Here is a 19,489-nt window from a genome sequence, read left to right as displayed (position 1 = left end):
ATTATTAAATGGCCTCTATTGTGAAGAAATATAACTTTTTAAAGGATATTGTGACAGCCTGGCCAGTGTGGCTCTCTTGGTTGGATGTTATCCCTTGCACTGAAAGGTTGCCTATTGGATTCCCACTCAGGGCACATGCCAGAGTTGTGAGCTCAATCCCCAGTAGGGGGCATGCAGGAGGCAGCCAATCAATGTTTCACCCTCAAATCTCAATGTTTCTTTCTCTTTCCTTCTCCCTTCTTCTCTCTCTAAAAATCAATTAAAATGTATATATATATATATATATATATATATATATATATATATATCTCAAATAGGAGATTGTGATATAATGAAATGTACACTGGCTTTGAACCTTGGTTTTTAGCTGTGTGACTGTAAAAGTCATTTTAAAATTCTGTAAAATAGGAATAATGGTACCCATAAATGAGGGTAAGGATTCTTTTGACTGGAGTAATGCAGAGTAGAAACATGGATGGAAAGAGTAGAAGCATGGGTGGGAAGGTTAGATAAAGTAGACAGCATGAAAGTGATTAAAACATATCATCAATTCAAATAACTGTTGTGCGAACCTACAGTGTGCCAGGAATATACAGTTACATAGATGATGCAAATGAGTGAAACCAAATCCTTATCCTCAAATTGCTCCTAGAGCAATAATTTCTAAGGTACATGTAGTGGGGACAGGGTACTGGGATCCAAGGGGTGATTGGGAGGGGAACAGAATCACCTGAGGGTGAGGAATTATTTCTAGTTAGTAAGTTGTCCACATGAATCTGACATATCCCACACATCCCATCAAGAATCATTGCCTTGCCGAGACTGGTTTGGCTCAGTGGATAGATCGTCGGCCTGTGGACTGAAAGGTCCCAGGTTCAATTCCGGTCAAGGGCATGTACCTGGGTTGGGGGAAAACATCCCTAGTAGGAGATGTGTAGGAGGCAGCTGATCGATGTTTCTCTCTCATCAATGTTTCTAACTCTCTATCTCTCTCCCATCCTCTCTGTAAAAAATCAATAAAATATATTTTTTTTTTTAAAAAAAGAATCATTGCTTTAAATGTTTTGATGAGTTGCTAACATAATGAGTTAATATTGTCTTCCATAATGTTGTGGAAGACAAAAAGTTGAGAATCACAAGTTTCCTCTTTACAAACACAATCATAGAGAACTGTGTACTAACATAAGGCATTCCTATTGCCTCATTTTTCTACTACTTAAGACATTTCACATGATGGATTTTCTTAAAACAGAGCACACATTTTAATTCAGTAATAAAATATTTTAAGAACTAATTTAAAAAAGAAAGTAATTATAATTAAGCTTTTCATTAATAAGATAGAAAAAAATGACATTTTCATGTCCCTTGTGCCATAATGGGTTAAAACTGTTAGTTTTAAACTATTTCAATTATACCCATAAGCTAAAAAGTCCCTCTCTAGTAACATTACATGTTTTCAAAGTTTATTGAGCACTTTCACATATAATATTTTATCTCTTGAAACATTGTTAGGTATCTTCTAGGTGAAAATCACTTGTGACAATTATACCATCAAAAATAGCTCTGAATCTGTTGTTCTGTTTTTCATCCCCACTACCACTGAAGTTTATTTTATCATCATCTCTTATCTTAACTACTCCACTTGCTTCCTAACTGGTCTTTCTGCTAATAGTCATTCTCTTACTAGTCTGAAAGAATGGTTTACCTAAAACACACATCTCTGATGAATATTCTTCCAGTCATTCCCCCGGCCTCAGGTGCTTGCTGGGCGTGACTTAATGGTGCTCCCTGACCTGGTCTCTGTTCACATTTCTCAGTGCTCTCTTTCTGGTCACACAGTTGCCTCACCATTCCTCAGGTGAATTTCAAGCAGGTCTTGCTTCTCTCTTGAACAGGCTGTTTCTTTCCAGTGGTTCTCAACCTTCTGGCCCTTTAAATACAGTTCCTCATGTTGTGACCCAACCATAAAATTATTTCCGTTGCTACTTCACAACTGTAATGTTGCTACTGTTATGAATCGTAATGTAAATGTCTGATATGCAGGATGGTCTTAGGCGAGCCCTCTGAAAGGGGTCGCGACCCACAGGTTGAGAACCGCTGGAGACGATTTTACTCTTCCACCTCCCTTTCTTTTGGCTAACGCTTGCCCATGCTTTGGTCTCATTTAAGACTCTTCTTTCTCCTAAAGCCTCTCATATCTACAAAAAGATGGATAGTACAATATTCCTTTGGCTTTTGTAGCATCTTGTGCTTCCCTTTTTATAGAATTTACCAGAGTGGTGAAAATTTCTCATTTATTTATCCATCAACCCTACCATCCTAAGTAATAGGAACTAGGTCCTTTATTAACATTAATTAATAAATCCCCAATAGCCATGTATAATTGACACTCAATAAAAATGTAGGGAATGACCACAGTGGACCTTTCCATGGTAGCATGAGGTCCTGAGTCTGAGTCTTCTGCTTGTAGACCTGAGTAGTTCTCATTGTGCTCAACCATCTCCCTGTTATCATTACCTGGGTCTCCACATTCTGTAGCTCTGTCTTCTTTCGCTGCCTAGAACCTCATGGTTTGAGGAAGCTAGATTATATGCCACAATATTATAAATTAACTCATTATAAGCCAAAATTTTTGTTTAGATTGTTGCTAAGAATTCTATTTGGGGAGATCTACTCATTACTTCAGATTCTCTGTGATGAATGTGTAAGAATTCTGGCTGAGAGTAAACTTTTCTTTGTGATGGAACAGGCGTCACAAGGCAATGGAGCAGGGAGCATGAGCAAGCCTGCATCAGGAAAGGAAGTGGTGACAGACTGCTGCTCTATGAAGACAGCAGTCTGGTACATATGTCATTAAAGTCGCCAAAAGTGCTCTCTACAGAATTCAATTCAAAATAACAAACATCTGAGATAAGAAATCTTCAGAAAATGTGCCTGAAGCATAGCTATTTATTCTCACTTCTTTCAGAGAAACATGAAAGGAGTTCAGCTGTCCAAAAGCACATAAAGAAGGAAATCAGATTCTCCCCAAAAATTGGAAACTGTGTGGAATTTCTTTTGATTATCAATTAAAAGCATTTTTCATAAACAATAAATCCCTTCTTTTATAAGATATTGTGTGCCAATATTAAACAAATGACCCTATGAATCTCATATTAAACCCGTAGCAAGCTATGGAAATGGTTTTTATCATTCCTATGACTTCATCTTGTCAATAGAGAGGGACATAATAGTTTTATTATAGTACATACTTTGTGAAAGACCATAAATTTTTAATAGACTTATAAAAAGAGAGTGTAACCTTTTTAATATTCTGTCTCATTTTGGATGAGTCCATTCTACCTTCCCCTCTCATATAACCAATGCCCTCAGGCCTAAGCAATGGTTCTACACTTGGGGAAAAAAAATGTTCAGATCCTGAAACTGAAGGTTACCATGATCTAACATTTAAGAATACTTCCTTTTTCTGATTCTTAAAACTTTCAGTCTATAGATTTTTGTTTTTGGTACAATTCTTATAACATGCTGAATTCGTCTCTACAATTTTCATTTGGGATTTAGAAAGTCTAAATAAAATCACACAGGTTTAATAACTATCTGTTTTCACATGACCACACATGTTCATTTGCAGCATCATTAAGGATTATACTTTCTAATGATTTTCCCCTCTCCCCTAGAATGTGAAACTTCTCAATTTCTCCCCTAACTCTGGAAGCATAATCAACTCTAGGCATGATTTCTAAAACCAATGATTGAGTAATTTAAGCTATGATTCTCCTTCATAGTAAAGAAATATAGGCCTTTTTAGATGCTTTTGCTGTTCGTTTGTTTCATTTTTTGTTGTTGCAACATACAATATAACCACCTTCTTAGAAAAATGGACAAAAATCTTGGGAAACAAACATGGCAGAGAAAAGTGGATAATGCAAAGGAAATAAGTTCTTTATTAGGAGAAACAAAGTGAAAGCAAATTGTGAGGAAAGTTGGACCTGTCATTCTCTTGACATCTATTATATTCATTGTAGAACAACCCCCCATAAAGCTATAAATCAACACGCCAAAGGGACTCTTGAAAGCCTCGTGGCACAAGAAAAGAGCTAGCTCTGTGAAAAGCAGACACTAGCTGTTCATTTCTAGTCCTTGAAGAAATGTCATTTTTAACTTGCAGCGGATCATAGGAAACTGTTTCATAAATTTTAAAAATTACAATAATGAAAATTGAAAGCATGGTGCTTTATATTTACCTGTCACTTCCCTCTACATCCTTTTCCTGAAAAAAGTAGGAACTTTACAGGTGCAAAGGACTTGTCATACAAATAAAAAACTACCTCAAGGAAATAAGCCAATTTTCTAAGAAGTGCATTATGTCTATAACTAGTAACAGTTAAGTATCTATCTAACAGTAAATGACTCACAATTTTGTAGCCCCACCATCCAAAACTTTTTCTGCCAGATGAGTGCTTTTAAAAATATTAACAATTAAATTTGGAGGTAAAAGTTCCAAAAATCTCCCCAAGGCCATGAGCTATACGCCTAGGAAGATGTATATACATAATTATAAGCAAATAATTTCAGGATGTTTTTAGGAGCCCTTAGAGACCTATCCAAGGGGGTTAATGAATCCCAGGATAAGAGAGCTTAGTGCTAGATGTGAGCTCCAAAAGGCAGGGAAATGTTCCCTCATTTGTGCATCTTCACTCTGGTACAGTGCTCAGCACATGGATACAATAAACATATTTTATATTGAATTGCATAGAATGGGCACGTGTATATTTGGTGATCTTTTTAAAAAGGAAAATATGCTATTAAAAGTCTATCATGCAATTCAACCTCATGGAATCTGGTAGAGATAGAACAAAGAAAAACATTTTAAGTAGCAAACCAGAGCAGATTTAGAAACTTAAACAGGGGCCACCTGCCAAATAAACATTACTGCTGGGAACAGGAGGAAGGTGGCCTTTAAATTACAAGGTTTGTGTATAATAATTAACCTGTGGGCCTTGCAGGAAACATCACCACCTCCACAGAGAAGTATCAGTTTCTTTGTCAACAAAGGTTCTATGTTGAAAACATAATGACAGGAGGATGGATAGGAGTGCCTTAGAGCTGCCCTTGAAATTACATACACACTAGTTTACAGGAGATTCTTTTATGACAGACTAAACATCGTGGGAAGGGGACAGTATAGTTTGATTATTTTAGCAACAGTGCAGATAGGCAAACAAGGCAGGAATGCAAATTACCTAATAAATGATGTTTCCTGGAGAATCGCCACTTTTATGACCTCTTTTTATCTAAGGGTGAAAGAGATAACAGAGGTTCTCTCTTCTGACCTACTCCTAGTCTTCCCCCCTCCCTTTTTTTTATTATTTCTATCACTATAAAGTGTGGTAATTTTTCACTGACAGAACACTTTACAAGTTCCCACACTGACTTCTTTGCTTACTTCTCAGGAGCAGCTCTAAAAGACTAAAGCAATACAGTATTTGCTGTGTTTTTTTCTTCCACAGTTTATAGATTACACTACTTTGCGGCACTCTAGGCAGATGTCACCATTAGATAATATTTTTCTTTCCAGGATGAAAATACTAAGAAAAGAAAATATATTCTCACAAATTCTTATTCCCTTGAGTTAAGTAAGTGGATCTCACAATACCTAAGAGATCAACTAAGAGAGAAGAAAAGAAAGAAGATCCCAACGGGACGTTATAACTCAGGCTTTCAGAGAGCGCCAGATGTAGAATGTTCTAGAAAAATAATTTTCGTTTCCTCCCCACCTTTGATATGTATATATATATTGATTTCAGAGAGGAAGGGAGAGGGAGAGAGAGATAGAAACATCAATGATGAGAGAGAATCATTGATTAACTGCCTCCTGCACGCCCCCTACTGGGAATTGAGCCCAAAACCTGGACATATGCCCCGACCAGGAATCAAACTGTGACCTCCTGGTTCATAGGTCGGTACCCAACCACTGAGCTACACCAGCTGGGCTCCCTCACCACCTTTTTAAAAGACTTCTCCTTCAGTGGTCTGTCTATTCAAGAGATTAACAGTAGTCACTGTCGAAAGGGCTCAAAGTAATACTAGTATATGAAAAGCAAAACCTGACTCCACCCATCAGCAAAACAGTTATCTCCTGAAAATGAACTATTCAACTGGTGTGGCTTAGTCACTCCAGAACCTTGTATTTTCAGTGGGCTGAAAGCAAGAAGAATGTTTATTTTCAGTAGAATAATTCACTAAAATTAGAGACAAATGAATTAGTGTTTGAGTGAAGTACATATTCTTCTTGTAAGTCATGCAGGGAGAGGGGCCACTAAAAGCAGGTGGCTAAATCTATCTACAGCAAACATTTTGACAAGCTCCTACCAACATAATGCGTGGCATCAAAAACGATCCCAATGTGATTCAAAAGCTATCCTTACCAGCTGAGGCACTGGGCATAGGAAATGTAATGCTAAGTTATATTTTCTCTGGAAGGCAATTAGTAAATTGCTCACATTTTGCTGCTGAAAGAATACATCAGCATGAACAGATGGAAATTTAGAATTCCACAAATGGCCGATATTAGGAATTAGACATGGATTTGACTTCCACCAAGCAAATGAGAACCACAAAATATGAATTGCTCTTTCTATAATTAAACACGTAATTAGAGTGCATCAAATTCATATTCATCGTGGCTCATGTTTCTTTCTATTTATTTCTAAATTCATATACATTCTGAGTCTAACAAACTGACTTGGAGTTCCACTCCATCCTCAAAGGCTCTTCCATGACAGGTAGATGGCACTAAACTATTTCTCAAGTGAAGCCTGCTGGCGTGCGGCACTCGCTGTCTCACAGCATGCTGCATGCTGCAATAAGAAATCATAAGACTCAAAGAGGGAGTCCTTGTGTCGGGACAGATGGAGAGAACAGCTGAGAGAGGGATTCAGCCAGCTTATTAACTCCATGCGAGTAGAGAAAAATCATATTTAAAAGAATTCACAGGAACATTTAGTCTGAAAAACAGAATTTAAATGATGGCAATTTGGGAATGGAGAGAAGGGAATGATGATGTTTCACCTCCCAGCAGCACTCAGTCAGCAATTCCTCTCCCTTCCCAACTGCTGAGAACAAAAAGTCACCCATGACCTTCACACAGATTACGTACTAGACTGGTGATGGGCACTTGGGAAATACTTAAACTAATTGTCACACTTAAAACACATAGAGGACGCTATATTATACTATGGAGTGAAATCACTAACATTACAAGTTTCAGGTGTCATAGTTAATCATCCTTTCTCATACTCTGTAATGGGGTAGTTTGTCCAACATGTATAAATATGTAATATTTTTCATTGGTAGTGGTTTTTTAAAATATATTTTTTATTGATTTCAGAGAGGAAGGAGAAGAGATAGAAACATCGATGATGAGGGAGAATCATTGATCGGCTGCCTCCTGAATGCCCCCTACTGAGGATTGAGCCCACAATCGGGCATGTGCTCTGACCAGAATGGAACTATGACCTCCTAGTTCATAGGTCGATGCTCAACCATTGAGCAACACCAGCCAAGTTTTTTAATGGTATTGTTAAAATGCTAGAAACAATCTGAGAAGGCTAGAGAGTAATTCCCTTTATAAAAGCTCCATATAGGACTTTCCTGAGAAAATTCAATTGATGTGCTTTATCACATGTCATGATACATATAGTTGCACATATGAAAAAAATCATTTATAAGTTTTCTAACTTTAAATTCAAGGCATAAAAGTGATTGAAAGGATGTAAAAAAATAGTATTTTTGTGTTTTGCTTTGTTTCTTACTTACTAAAAGTGGGTACAGCTAAAGCATCAAAAAGCAAACTAGTAATAAGCTCACTAGTAAAATCTCAGGTCATATTCGGACACATTACACTTTTTTTCTTTTAATGAAAAGCAATGGAGGCTTTTCATCCATTAAATGTTAAGAGAGACTAGTTTCTTATTATTTTGGTGAAATAGAATTTTTCTTCCTTGATAAAAATGTTCAGAGTATTACAAAAAATTCTTAAATAACTCAAATGTTGCAGGTTATGTGTATTTATATATTTAAAAAATCTTTTCTACAGTATGAGAGTTACTATTAAATTTTATATAACAAACTTCATATCCAAACTGGCTTCTCTCTCAGGCACTCTAAAGGCAAACAAAAATAACATCTACAAACTGCTTTAAGCATGTGTCTGTATGCTGTGGGGGAAATCAGCAAACAAAAACAGTCATTTCTGAATTTCAGGGTGATTACTTATTCAGAAGCTGAGCTGAGACATGCCCTAACCTTTTGCTATTACTCACAGAAGGAAAATGTCAATTACAAAGACTTCAGTCCCCTTTCATCTCAATGGGAGAGATACAACCTGTTCAGAAAGATGTTTTAATTTATAACTCATTCAAATGATCTCTTCTAGGTACTTCATGTTTTACATAACACAAACTCAGATTCACCAGATAAAAAATATTTAAAATAAGCACATATATAATTAATTCAGTGGCTTATCACCAAAAAGTAGACAGCTACTGATGAATTGTTTGAACATTAGATGCTGTTTATATTCATGGTAGCTCATAGTCTTTTTCTTAATCCTAAATGTATATATAGATGTATCTAATACATATATAATTGGACCTATTGTCTAAGTCTATCCCATACCACATTTGGAGGGATTTATGTCCAAAGATGATGAGTTATAGGATTCCCACTCAATAAATATTTCCATAGCTATTAAGTACATAAAAACCCACCAAGGTCAATGAAAGCAAGCACCTTGTGTTTTGTTTATAAAATTCACTGCTGGATCACCAGCACCTAAGTCAGTGTGGGACACGCAATTTGGGTTCAATAACTTTTTACAAGATAGATGGAAAAATAACTAAAACTGTTAACATATAATCAAAGTCTATGTAAACAGCTCTGTAGAGCTTGATTTTTTTTTTTAAAAAAGGGGGAAAGGCTAAGAAGAGAAGGAAGACAAAAAGGGGTGAGGGAGAAGACAAAAAGGAGATGTCTTTTTTAGTGTATTTTACCTACTTAGTAGCAGAAGAGTATACGCTCCTCAACCAGCTAACAAACAACTGAAAAAGTAACATCAACAGATGAAAGAAGTCCACACATTCATTTGAAAACCCAATGAAAAATACTCTTCTGCCAAGATTCTCAGGTTGGTATAGAACTTGTGAAATCACAAGATCCTTGAGGAAATGATAGTTATTAGGGGTTGTTAGGGGTAATGTTTACTACACTTTTACCCAGTGAGGCCCCTGAGTAACCTCCAAAGCCTTCTCCTGTCCAAATTAAGTGTGGATAACCACTTGGTTACCTTAATTTTACGTAGTTGGGCATTTCAGAGATGTGAATGAGGAAAAAACGAATAGGTGCTTACCAGCCCTGGACCTATTTGCCTACAGAGACAGCCCTCATCCTTCCTTTATCTGCTCTGTATCTCCAAGGATGGCTCCTGCAGGCTGCATTTCCAGCATCACCTATCAGGTGGCTTAGTTTCAGCCAACAGGAGGGAGATATCACTAGGAGATGAGGGGATGAGGTGAAGCCAGGCCATTTCTCCCCGTTGCTCTGTCCAGAAGCTGCAGTATCTCCTCTGTATCTGTAATCCCAGCTCCCAGGGGATAGGCCATCATTTCCCATGCCTGGGCTCCAGTAAACCATCTCCTTGCTCTAAGGTTGGCAGGGTCTCTCTACTGTTGTTAATTTCTGGTTTGTTCTAAAAGTATCTGCTCTTGGCTTCAAGGCCTTTTAGAGTGGCATCTGCTCAGACCTCTAATTTTGAACCAAATGTCTCTTCTGAACTGGTTGTAACCACCCGACCTGTTGGATTTGTCCAAGTATCTGCATCAACTCTCACTCAGGACTATTCACACCAAGCTCTGGAAGCTGTACTACTTTGACCACAGGCTTCTGATTCTCTTCTCAATATTTTCCAATCCCGTGTCTAGCCCTATTCTACTGTCTTCATCATAATTTCTGGTCCTGGGTTCCTGTAGCTGCTCCCAATTGTAGAGCTGATATTCTGAATGTTGATATTTGCTGAACTGCTGCACACACAGATCCATTCTACAATGAACTCTAAGCTCTCATTTAGGATTTACCTTGAATAATTTTCCAGGTACACACATTAAAATGGACATATCTATGTCACAAGAATTTTGAAAATAATGCATTTCCTGCATGGTTGGTCATCCCTTTCATGTGCTCTCTTTGGTAATGACCAATAAAATACAAGAAGGTTAAATACTGCCTGTTAGTGACTGCTCAAAGGGCATAAAATCTATGATGGCCTTTCAATAAAAGCTTAATATAATAGTCAGGGTAATTGTTCCTATAAAGTATTTTGCTGTAGACAAACAATAATAATAATAATAACATAATCCCTAAAGTAATGAAATAGTTAATAATTTATTTAAGACTCTGTTAATTATCTTATGTTATAAACAAACAGTAAATGGGAATCTGAAGACCAGATTGTTTACCTCAGGATCTGTACAGCTAGATTAAAGTCCCACCCAGCCTTATCCCAATTCCCAAATTAATCTTGAATCAGGTAAGAAATTATAAACAAGCTCAGCATGGGCCTTGCTTCCCAAATCACACTCCACCCAAACTGGTTAGATTGGATTAGTCACAATTTGTCCCTCAGTCTCTATAAGAATGATACCTGCACTTCTATTCCCAATCCAAACATGCCCAGCCTCTCTCCTCAGTCTACTTCTCAGCCGGAGCCCCATGTGCAAGCCTCTGTTCTAACATTCTCTCCTGTAACATTGACTTGGCTGCAATACAGAAGGTCCTATGTTACTTGCCATCCCTCCTCTGGGTTTTCAAGAACAGAATCTTAGATACTAGCTGCCTAACTAGCTAAGCCTGCCCCTCTGTCCAGATTCCCAGAGTAATGTTTTGACCACTTAGGACTGTTCCTGGGCCTCTCTGACATGAAGGCATCAGCACAACAGTGGATCTGATTGAACACTGCTGGCTGTGAGCTTAGCCCCAGCCCAGTTCCTCTTAGATGCTTCTAGTATCAGGTCGTCATCCTTTCTTTTTGTCATGAATTGAGGAGTAAGGACACGTCCTTCTCTGGCCCCATAAGCTTTAATTGGCCTCTGTCTGATGATTGCTTGGGGTTTTGATGTCTTTGGTGTGGTGACTGAGCACATCCTCCCTCTCCTTCCTCCCCCTCTCCCTCGCCACACCTAGCAATGCAGAGTAACTGCAGAAACCATTAGTAAGGCTGCTGCCCTCAGCACTTTCTTGGCCTGTTCTGGAGTTTCTGAGACAAATAAAACTGTGTCTTTAAAAAAATGGTCACATTTCATGTACTTCTTAATTTCTGTTTTCATATGCGGAGAGACATTGTTAATCGATTCCTCCTTAGCTTGTGAAAATACTCTGAAAGGGTTTCTTCATCTCTACTCCCAGGGGTTGCAAGGTGAAAACCACCCTCTACCCTAGCAGGATGTCTACACTCAAGAATCTGGTAAGGAACAAGGCAACTAATCCTCACTATTTCCATATTTCCCTCCAACAGAGCACAGGGCAAATATTCAAAGTGATTCCCACAAACCACCTTGAATATCCCCTAGTTTCATAATAATAGTTACAGTGAGGATTTATGAACTGTATCATATGTCTGCATCTTTATTTAAATTAATGGCACTGGATTCTCTTACACTTGGAAGGTAGCAGTGGATATACATCAGCTAAAAAGAAAAAAGGAAAAGGAGCAACATTTTAAAATCTTGTAGGAACTAGATCATTTTAAGTGATTTTTTTTCTTTTTGGTTTGACTTGAAGTTTTGTTTTTTTAAAATTTTGTTTTATTGCTTAAAGTATTACAAAGAGTATTAGATATGTCTCCTTTCCCCCCACTTGACCTTCCCCCGGCCTCCCCTACCCCCCAGTGTCTTGTGTCCATTGGTTATGCTTATATGCATGCATACAAGTCCTTCGGTTGATTTCTAACCCTCCCCGGCCTGTGATTATTTTTTAATGTTGTAGAATATTTCTGCAGTTTCATGGGCAGCTGGTCTTTTTCCCTGAATATATACATACCTATCTTTACTATATCAAAAGCTAGTAAAGCCTTGTATGTAAAAGTCATAATAGTAATAATAATGAGAATGATAATAATTTATATGACCCTTCCTGGCTGCCAAGTACTGTTCTAAGCACTTTATGAACATTAACTCTTAAAATTCTCAGAAGAACACTACACAGTAAGTGGGACTGTTCCCTAATCTTAGTTTAAAAACAAGAGGAACAACAACAAAAACTGAGTGGCAGAAAGGTTTAAAAATTTGACCAGAGAGGAGTCCATGATTTGACTCATGTACATAAAACCAGTGGGGAATGAAGTATGGTAGCAATCATTTCAGATTGAAACTGTAGTTTAACTCTAACCCTGTTGTTTGGCTTACCAATAGAAAAGTTACTTTGATTTTCTGAATTGTATAAATCATCCCATTGGATTGAATGACTATCCCATTGATTGTTATCTTACTGGTTTTAGAAAGCACATTCCTCTGTACCTGGAAACCAGGACAGCACAATTATCCCAAGACCCGAGGGTTCCAGATAATGTGTTTCAGCCAACTCAGTGGTCCTAAGACCAGGACAGTGCAATTACTCTAAATTGCCTCCATGGCTCTAGATAATGACTTCCTGCCAACTCAGTGGTTCGAGACCCGAAGGCTCTAGATAATGTGTTCCTGTCAACCCAGCGGTCCCAGGTGATGTGTTTCTGTCAACTCAGTGATCCGAGACCCAAAACTGTAATTAACATGCTTAATTTCTGCTTCTGTAAACTGCTTTTTTGCGAACCAGGTTCCTCATCCCAAACCCTGAGATGTATTCAATACCTTTGTGATTTTTTGCCTATATAACCCTGGAACTGTGACCAAATAACTACTATGAGATTTGGGAATGACCCCTCATAGTCCCGGATTGCAATAAATGTGACTCTTTAATTCGAAAAAAAAAAAATTGACCAGATAGTAAGTGACAGAAGAGAAATTGAAACCTAACCTATCTTTTATGCCTGTGGAGATGCACACAACCCAATACACTACATTGGTGTGTGTATGATGTCTTTGCCCTCTTGATGAAGACCGAAGCAGAGTTAGAGTGCCTCCCACAGTTGTTTCATGAAATAGCATTGACATGAAGTGTGGCCTTTGTGCTCATTTTGGGGCACACGATTTTATTACTCTGAACCTTATTTGAATAATAACTTGTGAATAATTTGAGCAGTTATAACTTCAAAATCTTTCTGTGCTATTACACAGATAGATCACTATTAACCTTGACATTCGACTTTTAAAACATGAATAATTTCCCTCAGAGTTATGACAGCATTCATATGCTCTTCTCTTTTCATTTGGTACTTTGGCACTTTTGGAAATATGATGAGATAGTAGTATGATTGATAGATTAGTACACACAGCATTTCTCTACTATTCTTTCTACTATTTTTTCTGAAGACATCACCTTCTTTTGCACTTTCTCCTTTATTCCTCTCTCCACTTGTTTACTTACTTCCACTGGACCTTATTTTTGTTTCATCTTTTGATTTCCTTCTCTTACTAACATCATGTAAGTTACTTAAAAGCTGTCTAATCTTGGATCTTCTGATGACTTATAACCATGGAAATTTTGATTATTTCATACTTCCACTTATTTGGCTTATCGAGACACACTGGAGTTTACTTTGTAAAATAGTCTTGTCAGTTCTGGCAGGAAACTTGTGATTCCATTATAGCTTTGCCATGTGTCTGTAAAGCACAGTCATCATACTTTAAATATATATTCCCATGCAATAACAAAGGCATGAATTCTAAGGGTATTGCAGAAAGCATAGCAATCACTGCTTCTAACATCCTTAGTTGTGACCTCTTGATACGTTTCATAGAGCAATAAACTAACCTGGCCCAAGGGTCAGGATTCCAACCCATTCACTGCAACACTCTAGATGTAAAATGTTTACCCTTGTCTGACTAATGATCTTAGTCAAGGTGCTAAATACTTGCTTGTTCTGTGTATTAATTGATCCCTTTTCCTTGACCTTCAGGCTCTATTTGATCCTTCTCCTAAAATTCATACGTCTTGCGTTGTTGCTATCCTTGCCCCAACATGATTATATTGACATGGTTGAAAGAAGGCTCTAGACATTTTAGTACCCTAAGTTTCATCTCTTTATCCTTCAAATGAATTTTCATAAAGAATTAAAATAAGTTTAAAAACTCATTGAAACTATTCATTAATATACTGTTATAAGTTCTAAGCAACTATCTCTTCTATAGGCAACATAATTACAAGCGAATTACAAATGCAGACTTTATGACCCCAATTAAACACTAGCCACAATCCATTAAAACAGATTGCACACATTACACTAGATGTAAGAAAAGTATGCCACATGATTTAAACTACCAAAACCAACAAGGAGCAACAATTTCAAATAGTGTATGTCTGCCTCAAAAATTTATCAACATAACCTAAAATATTTTCTTGAAAATCATCACAGAAAAAATTCTATACTATACTTAATTGTCCCATACGCATACATTATACTCTATCTTACTTATTTCATTACTTTATTCTACCCCAAGAACATCCTTAAAAGTATTTCCCAAGAGTGAGAGATTGAAAAAGACTCTATTTTTTTAGTTGTAAGAACATTAGTTTTTTAGTTCTAAGAGCATTATAATTTAAGTATTTAATTTTAGGGCTTTTATTTTGTAAAACTCAAGCGACTAAAAATTAATTTGAAACAAAATGAAGTTACATCGCTGTAAAAGTGCTGAGGAGAGCAGATCTTAAGAAAATGTCCTCAAAGATTGCACACCCGTCTCCAGAATTGGGAGACTAATTTATCACCAAAGTGTTGTCTCCGAAATGTGTGACTGCTTACGGATTGGGTTACTATGAAAAGTAGATTTTTAAATGCTACATCTATAAAATTTTATTCTACCTAATCCTTACTCCCATCTATCAGATCTCACTTCTCCAATGAAGAATGAGAGGGTTCCCTAGCTGGTTTGGCTCAGTGGATAGAGCATCAGCCTGAGGACTGAAGCGTCCTGGGTTTGATTCCCGTCAGGCTCCATCCCCAGTTATAGGGCATGTATGGGGCATGTAGGAGGCAGCCGATGGATGTTTCTCTCTCATCGTTGATGTTTCTATCTCTCTCCCCCTTTCCCTTCTTCTCTGAAATCAATAAAAAGAATTTTTAAAAAAAGAATGAAAGGGTAAGAACTATGTCAGTTTGAATCTAGCATCTCTGACATGGGCAAGCACACAATGAAGAAGAGGAAATGAAGCTGAAACAAAGCAAAACTATGCTGGAGCAAGATTTGGGGTAGAAGAAAGGATGCAAGAGAAAAAAAAGACACAAAAAGAGCATTCCAAATAGAAGATTAAGAACCAATTCAAATAAAGTAATTTGAAGGTATTATGTGAAATAAAATGAAATCATTTAGTACAGGTGTTCTAAGAATTTGAAGAGATTTTGATGTTTTGGGTACAAGGTAATACTGCTGATATTACCATTTAAAAGAGGGAAAAAGGGTATCCCCAATAGTAGCCCTGTAAACACAATGGGCAATAATACCAATACCCCATTTGCGCTGTACAGCCCTGATGCCACGCAGAGAAAAGGAGAAAGGCAAAGATGTAAGAAAGTGATTAAAGATATTAAATGGCTGGAAAATAGTTTTTTTTAAAGAAAGAAAGAAAAGGGAGAGTTATGCTTCCAAGGGGATTCTTAAACTATGTCTAGATTTAAAATACGGAGATACATCTTATTGTGGTAGTCATTTTAGAATGAATCTGAAATATTGTCCTTATTGGAACACCCAATTTTCTCATCTAATTTATGCAAGGTTTCACAAAGCTACCAATGGCCTGGTAGAAGCTTTATAAATCTAAATGTTTTCAGTACTAAACTTTACTGAAGGCATCTTATTAAGGAAGTAGAGGGAAAGTAACTTATCCTCTATCACATTTTCTGCTGCTTGGTTTGCCTCAGGAGAGGCTGATAATAAACACAAAGGAAGAGTTCACAATTTAACAAAAACAAATGCAAATATCTCATGGACCGCTAAGGTTTGTTAGACTAAATCACCATCTCTCACAGGAAATCCTGAAAAAGAAATACATTTAAAACACAGGTAGAAGAAAACTTTTAGAGGGGAAGTAATAAGTTTGTGACTTAGGGATTTCATGAAGGTCTTTGGTATGCTCGTTGGGTTTCTAATTCTCTCACTTTTTACCACTGAGCACCCAGTTCCTATGATTTGTTTGTGGAAGGAAAGTAAAAGAAGCTTAGGCCTTACCGCCTCCACTTCAGCAGGGTCGTACCAGACGTTGATGTATGGATGCTGTAAGGCATCGTCCACTGATATCCTTTTGGCTGGGTCAATCACTAGCATCTTTGACAACAAGTCCCTGGCTTGGCTGGCTGAAATGACGAATGAGAAAAATAATTAATAAAATTTTTATTCTGGCAAGGACATTTGTTGGAGGGAGAGGAAATTAGGAAAACAAAGATTGCCTAGTGGTGTGGCTCAGTGGTTGATTGTCGACCTATGAACCAGGAGGTCAGTGTTCAATTCTTAGTCAGAGCACATACCCAGGTTGCAGGTTCAATCCTCAGAAGAGGGCGTGCAGGAGGCAGCCAATTGATGATTCTCTCTTATCATTGATGTTTCTATCTCTCTCTCCCTCTCATTTCCTCTCTGAAGTCAATAAATATATAATAAAAAAATAAAAATAAAAAGAAATCAAAAACCAAGTAGTACCTTCATCCCCAAAATCAGATAACTTCACCTAGTGATTAGGGAAACATAAAATGAAACAATGAAATATGTTTTATCCAGCAGATTTGCAAAAATAAAAGATGGTGTAATGTCCAGGAACACCAAGTAATTTCATTCATGTTGGTGGGAATGTAAATTGATGCAGATTTTTAGAGAGCAAATTTGGCAGTATCTATTAAAGTTTAAAATGTGAATACCTTATGACTCAGCAGTTCCACTTTTACCTATTAGTATACAGAGTAGAGAAATGATTGCACATGTTCATGAAATGCACATAGAAGGGAAGTTCATTTCAGTATTGGTTATGGAATAAAAAAGTTTTAAAACAGTCTAAATTTCCATCTATAGAGCAACCAAATGACCTCTGACACAACTGTGCCATGGAATTTTATATGGCAATTTCAAAGAATGAGGTTGATCTATATATATATTCACGTGGACATGTTGTTAAGTGGGGGTTGGGGGGAGTTGCAGAATGATCCACAGATCTGCATATAGGCATAGATCTTCTTCGATCTGTATATAGGCAGTGTTGATCTTAAAAGCAGTAGATTTAGTAATGATTTAGTCTATTGCCATTCAGAGAGCTGGTGGAGGCAGCTGAAGGAAGAAATGCAGCTGGGTAATGTCACAGACACAAAAACAATGCTGCACATTGAGGACACGCCGGATGAAAGTTTGGAGGAGATGGTAAGAGCCTGGGAAATAATAGTACATTGTAGTTTCCCTGTCTCATTTACATCCATAGTTGTTACAAATTAAGCCTTGAAATTAAATATGTAACTAATAGCCCTAACCGGTTTTGCTCAGTGGATAGAGCATTGGCCTGCAGACTCAAGGGTCCCAGGTTCGACTCCAGTCAAGGGCATGTACCTTGGTTGTGGGCACATACCCAGTGGGGAGTGTGCAGGAGGCAGCTGATTGATGTTTCTCTCTCATCGATGTTTCTAACTCTCTATCCCTCTCCCTTCCTCTCTGTAAAAGAGCAATAAAATATGTTTTAAAAAATAAATAAATAAATAAATATGTAACTAATATATTGCTCCCCCTGAATATTTGGGGTTAAGTTTCAAAAGTATGTGTGTGTTTTTATAATGTATAGGATCATTTTCAATAATAATAAATACAATTATTATTTTTATATCTAACAGTTATTGAGTGTTTATTGTGCCAGGATTTGAGCCCAGGCAGAAGGGAAAACCAAATTTGTTTCAAAATCATGTTATCAGAAATGTCCTGTTACAAAAAGAATTAGAAATTTATTTATATTATACTTTATAACTTTGCCAAATTTATTCCTTGTCTCTGTTCCTACGACTGAGGCATTATTATCCCAATTTTGTGGGTGAAGAAACTAAGATTTGTTACTAAAGTTCACAGCTATAGACAAAGTATTTGAAAAAATACTTATTAATGAAAGTGTTTATATTGAATATAAAATGTGTAGGTAAAATCCCATGTGTCACTCTAAATGAAAAAAAAAAATGTGACTAAGCATTCCCTAAAATACAATAAAACTCAGACACCTGCTTCTCCAAGATTTTACAACAAACAACTTGTGTTGAAAATATTTTCCAGGTAATAAAAAGAATCAGAACAATGATTTTGATATGTTACATTGGTCCTTTAGTTACACAACAAAATAGTTTTAAGATTCTAAATAAGCCCCATGAAATAATTAACCTGCACCACTGTTGCACACTTCAGTATTATCCTTCTCTCTGGATATCCAGTCAGTTCTAAAATCCTTCACCACTTGCCCTTTGTAAGAAAGATCTTTTAAGAAATACCTCTCCTGAACCAGGATATCTCCCTGACTCAATCAGAACCCCTTGGAGGAATCCTAGAATGACCTGTCTCTAATTAATTTCCTACTGCATTCCCTCAACACCACACAGTCGTAATTATATTCATGATTGTAATTGTATTATATTACAGTTTGGATCCTCTTGCAATAAACACCATCATAATGGAAGCCTCACTATTATAAAGATTTCCCAGCCTTACCCAATACTTGTTTCAAGTATAGTCAACACAATAAAATTCTAATACAATAATAAAAAAGAAATACCTTTCCGTAAATTTCGGTAGTTCACGTTAGAGATATGTCTCTATCATTTGCATGTTTAGCCCATCTCCCACATAGCGGTTCTCAAGTGTCCCTGGTGGGCTTACCTTTGAGTTTATTGTGCTCAGAATCCGCTGGGAAGAGGGAATCTGGAAAGAGCTTGGGAAAGGTGAGTCCTGCATACTTAGGCCGATTCTCCACATAATTTCTTACTGTGGGTTGCAATTTCTTCATGAATTCCGGACATGGTGTTCCTAGTTGCTCAATTACTTTGTTCCACTGGTCAATATCTGAGAATTGAATAGTTAAGGGCAAACAAAAGTACAGGCTACTACCTCTTGTCTTTCACTAGTTGGAAGACTAACTGCTTCTCAGAATCCTGAGCACTCAGCAACACAACTGGAGTTTTAATAAGCAAAAAAGGACAAAAATGTAAAATCAGAATTGTAAGGCAATGGATCCTCTTAAAACTTTAAATTTACTTTGGGAACATATACACCATTGGCGAACTAGCACTACTTAACAAAATTGGATATCGTGAGATAGACTTTGGGTTGTAAACATG

General features: G+C 37.1%; 1 protein-coding gene across 6 annotated transcripts in view; it reads right to left on the bottom strand.

Annotated features, from left to right (window-relative positions):
• The window catches only part of MAPK10 (mitogen-activated protein kinase 10), a 280,579-nt gene that overhangs the window by 33,592 nt on the left and 227,498 nt on the right, over positions 1 to 19,489 (bottom strand). For all 6 annotated transcript variants that reach the window (XM_070393316.1, XM_070393324.1, XM_070393300.1 and 3 more), the window contains 2 exons: positions 19,032 to 19,214; positions 16,374 to 16,498 (listed from right to left, as the gene is read on the bottom strand). In XM_070393316.1, coding sequence (XP_070249417.1) covers positions 16,374 to 16,498; positions 19,032 to 19,214 — 308 coding nt within the window. The remainder of the gene's footprint in view (positions 1 to 16,373; positions 16,499 to 19,031; positions 19,215 to 19,489) is intronic.

Source organism: Myotis yumanensis, unplaced genomic scaffold, assembly GCF_028538775.1.
Source record: "Myotis yumanensis isolate MYYU_CA2020_CCGP unplaced genomic scaffold, mMyoYum1.0.hap1 SCAF_1, whole genome shotgun sequence".
Lineage (NCBI taxonomy): Eukaryota > Metazoa > Chordata > Mammalia > Chiroptera > Vespertilionidae > Myotis > Myotis yumanensis.
This window is presented reverse-complemented; position numbering and strand designations above follow the sequence as displayed.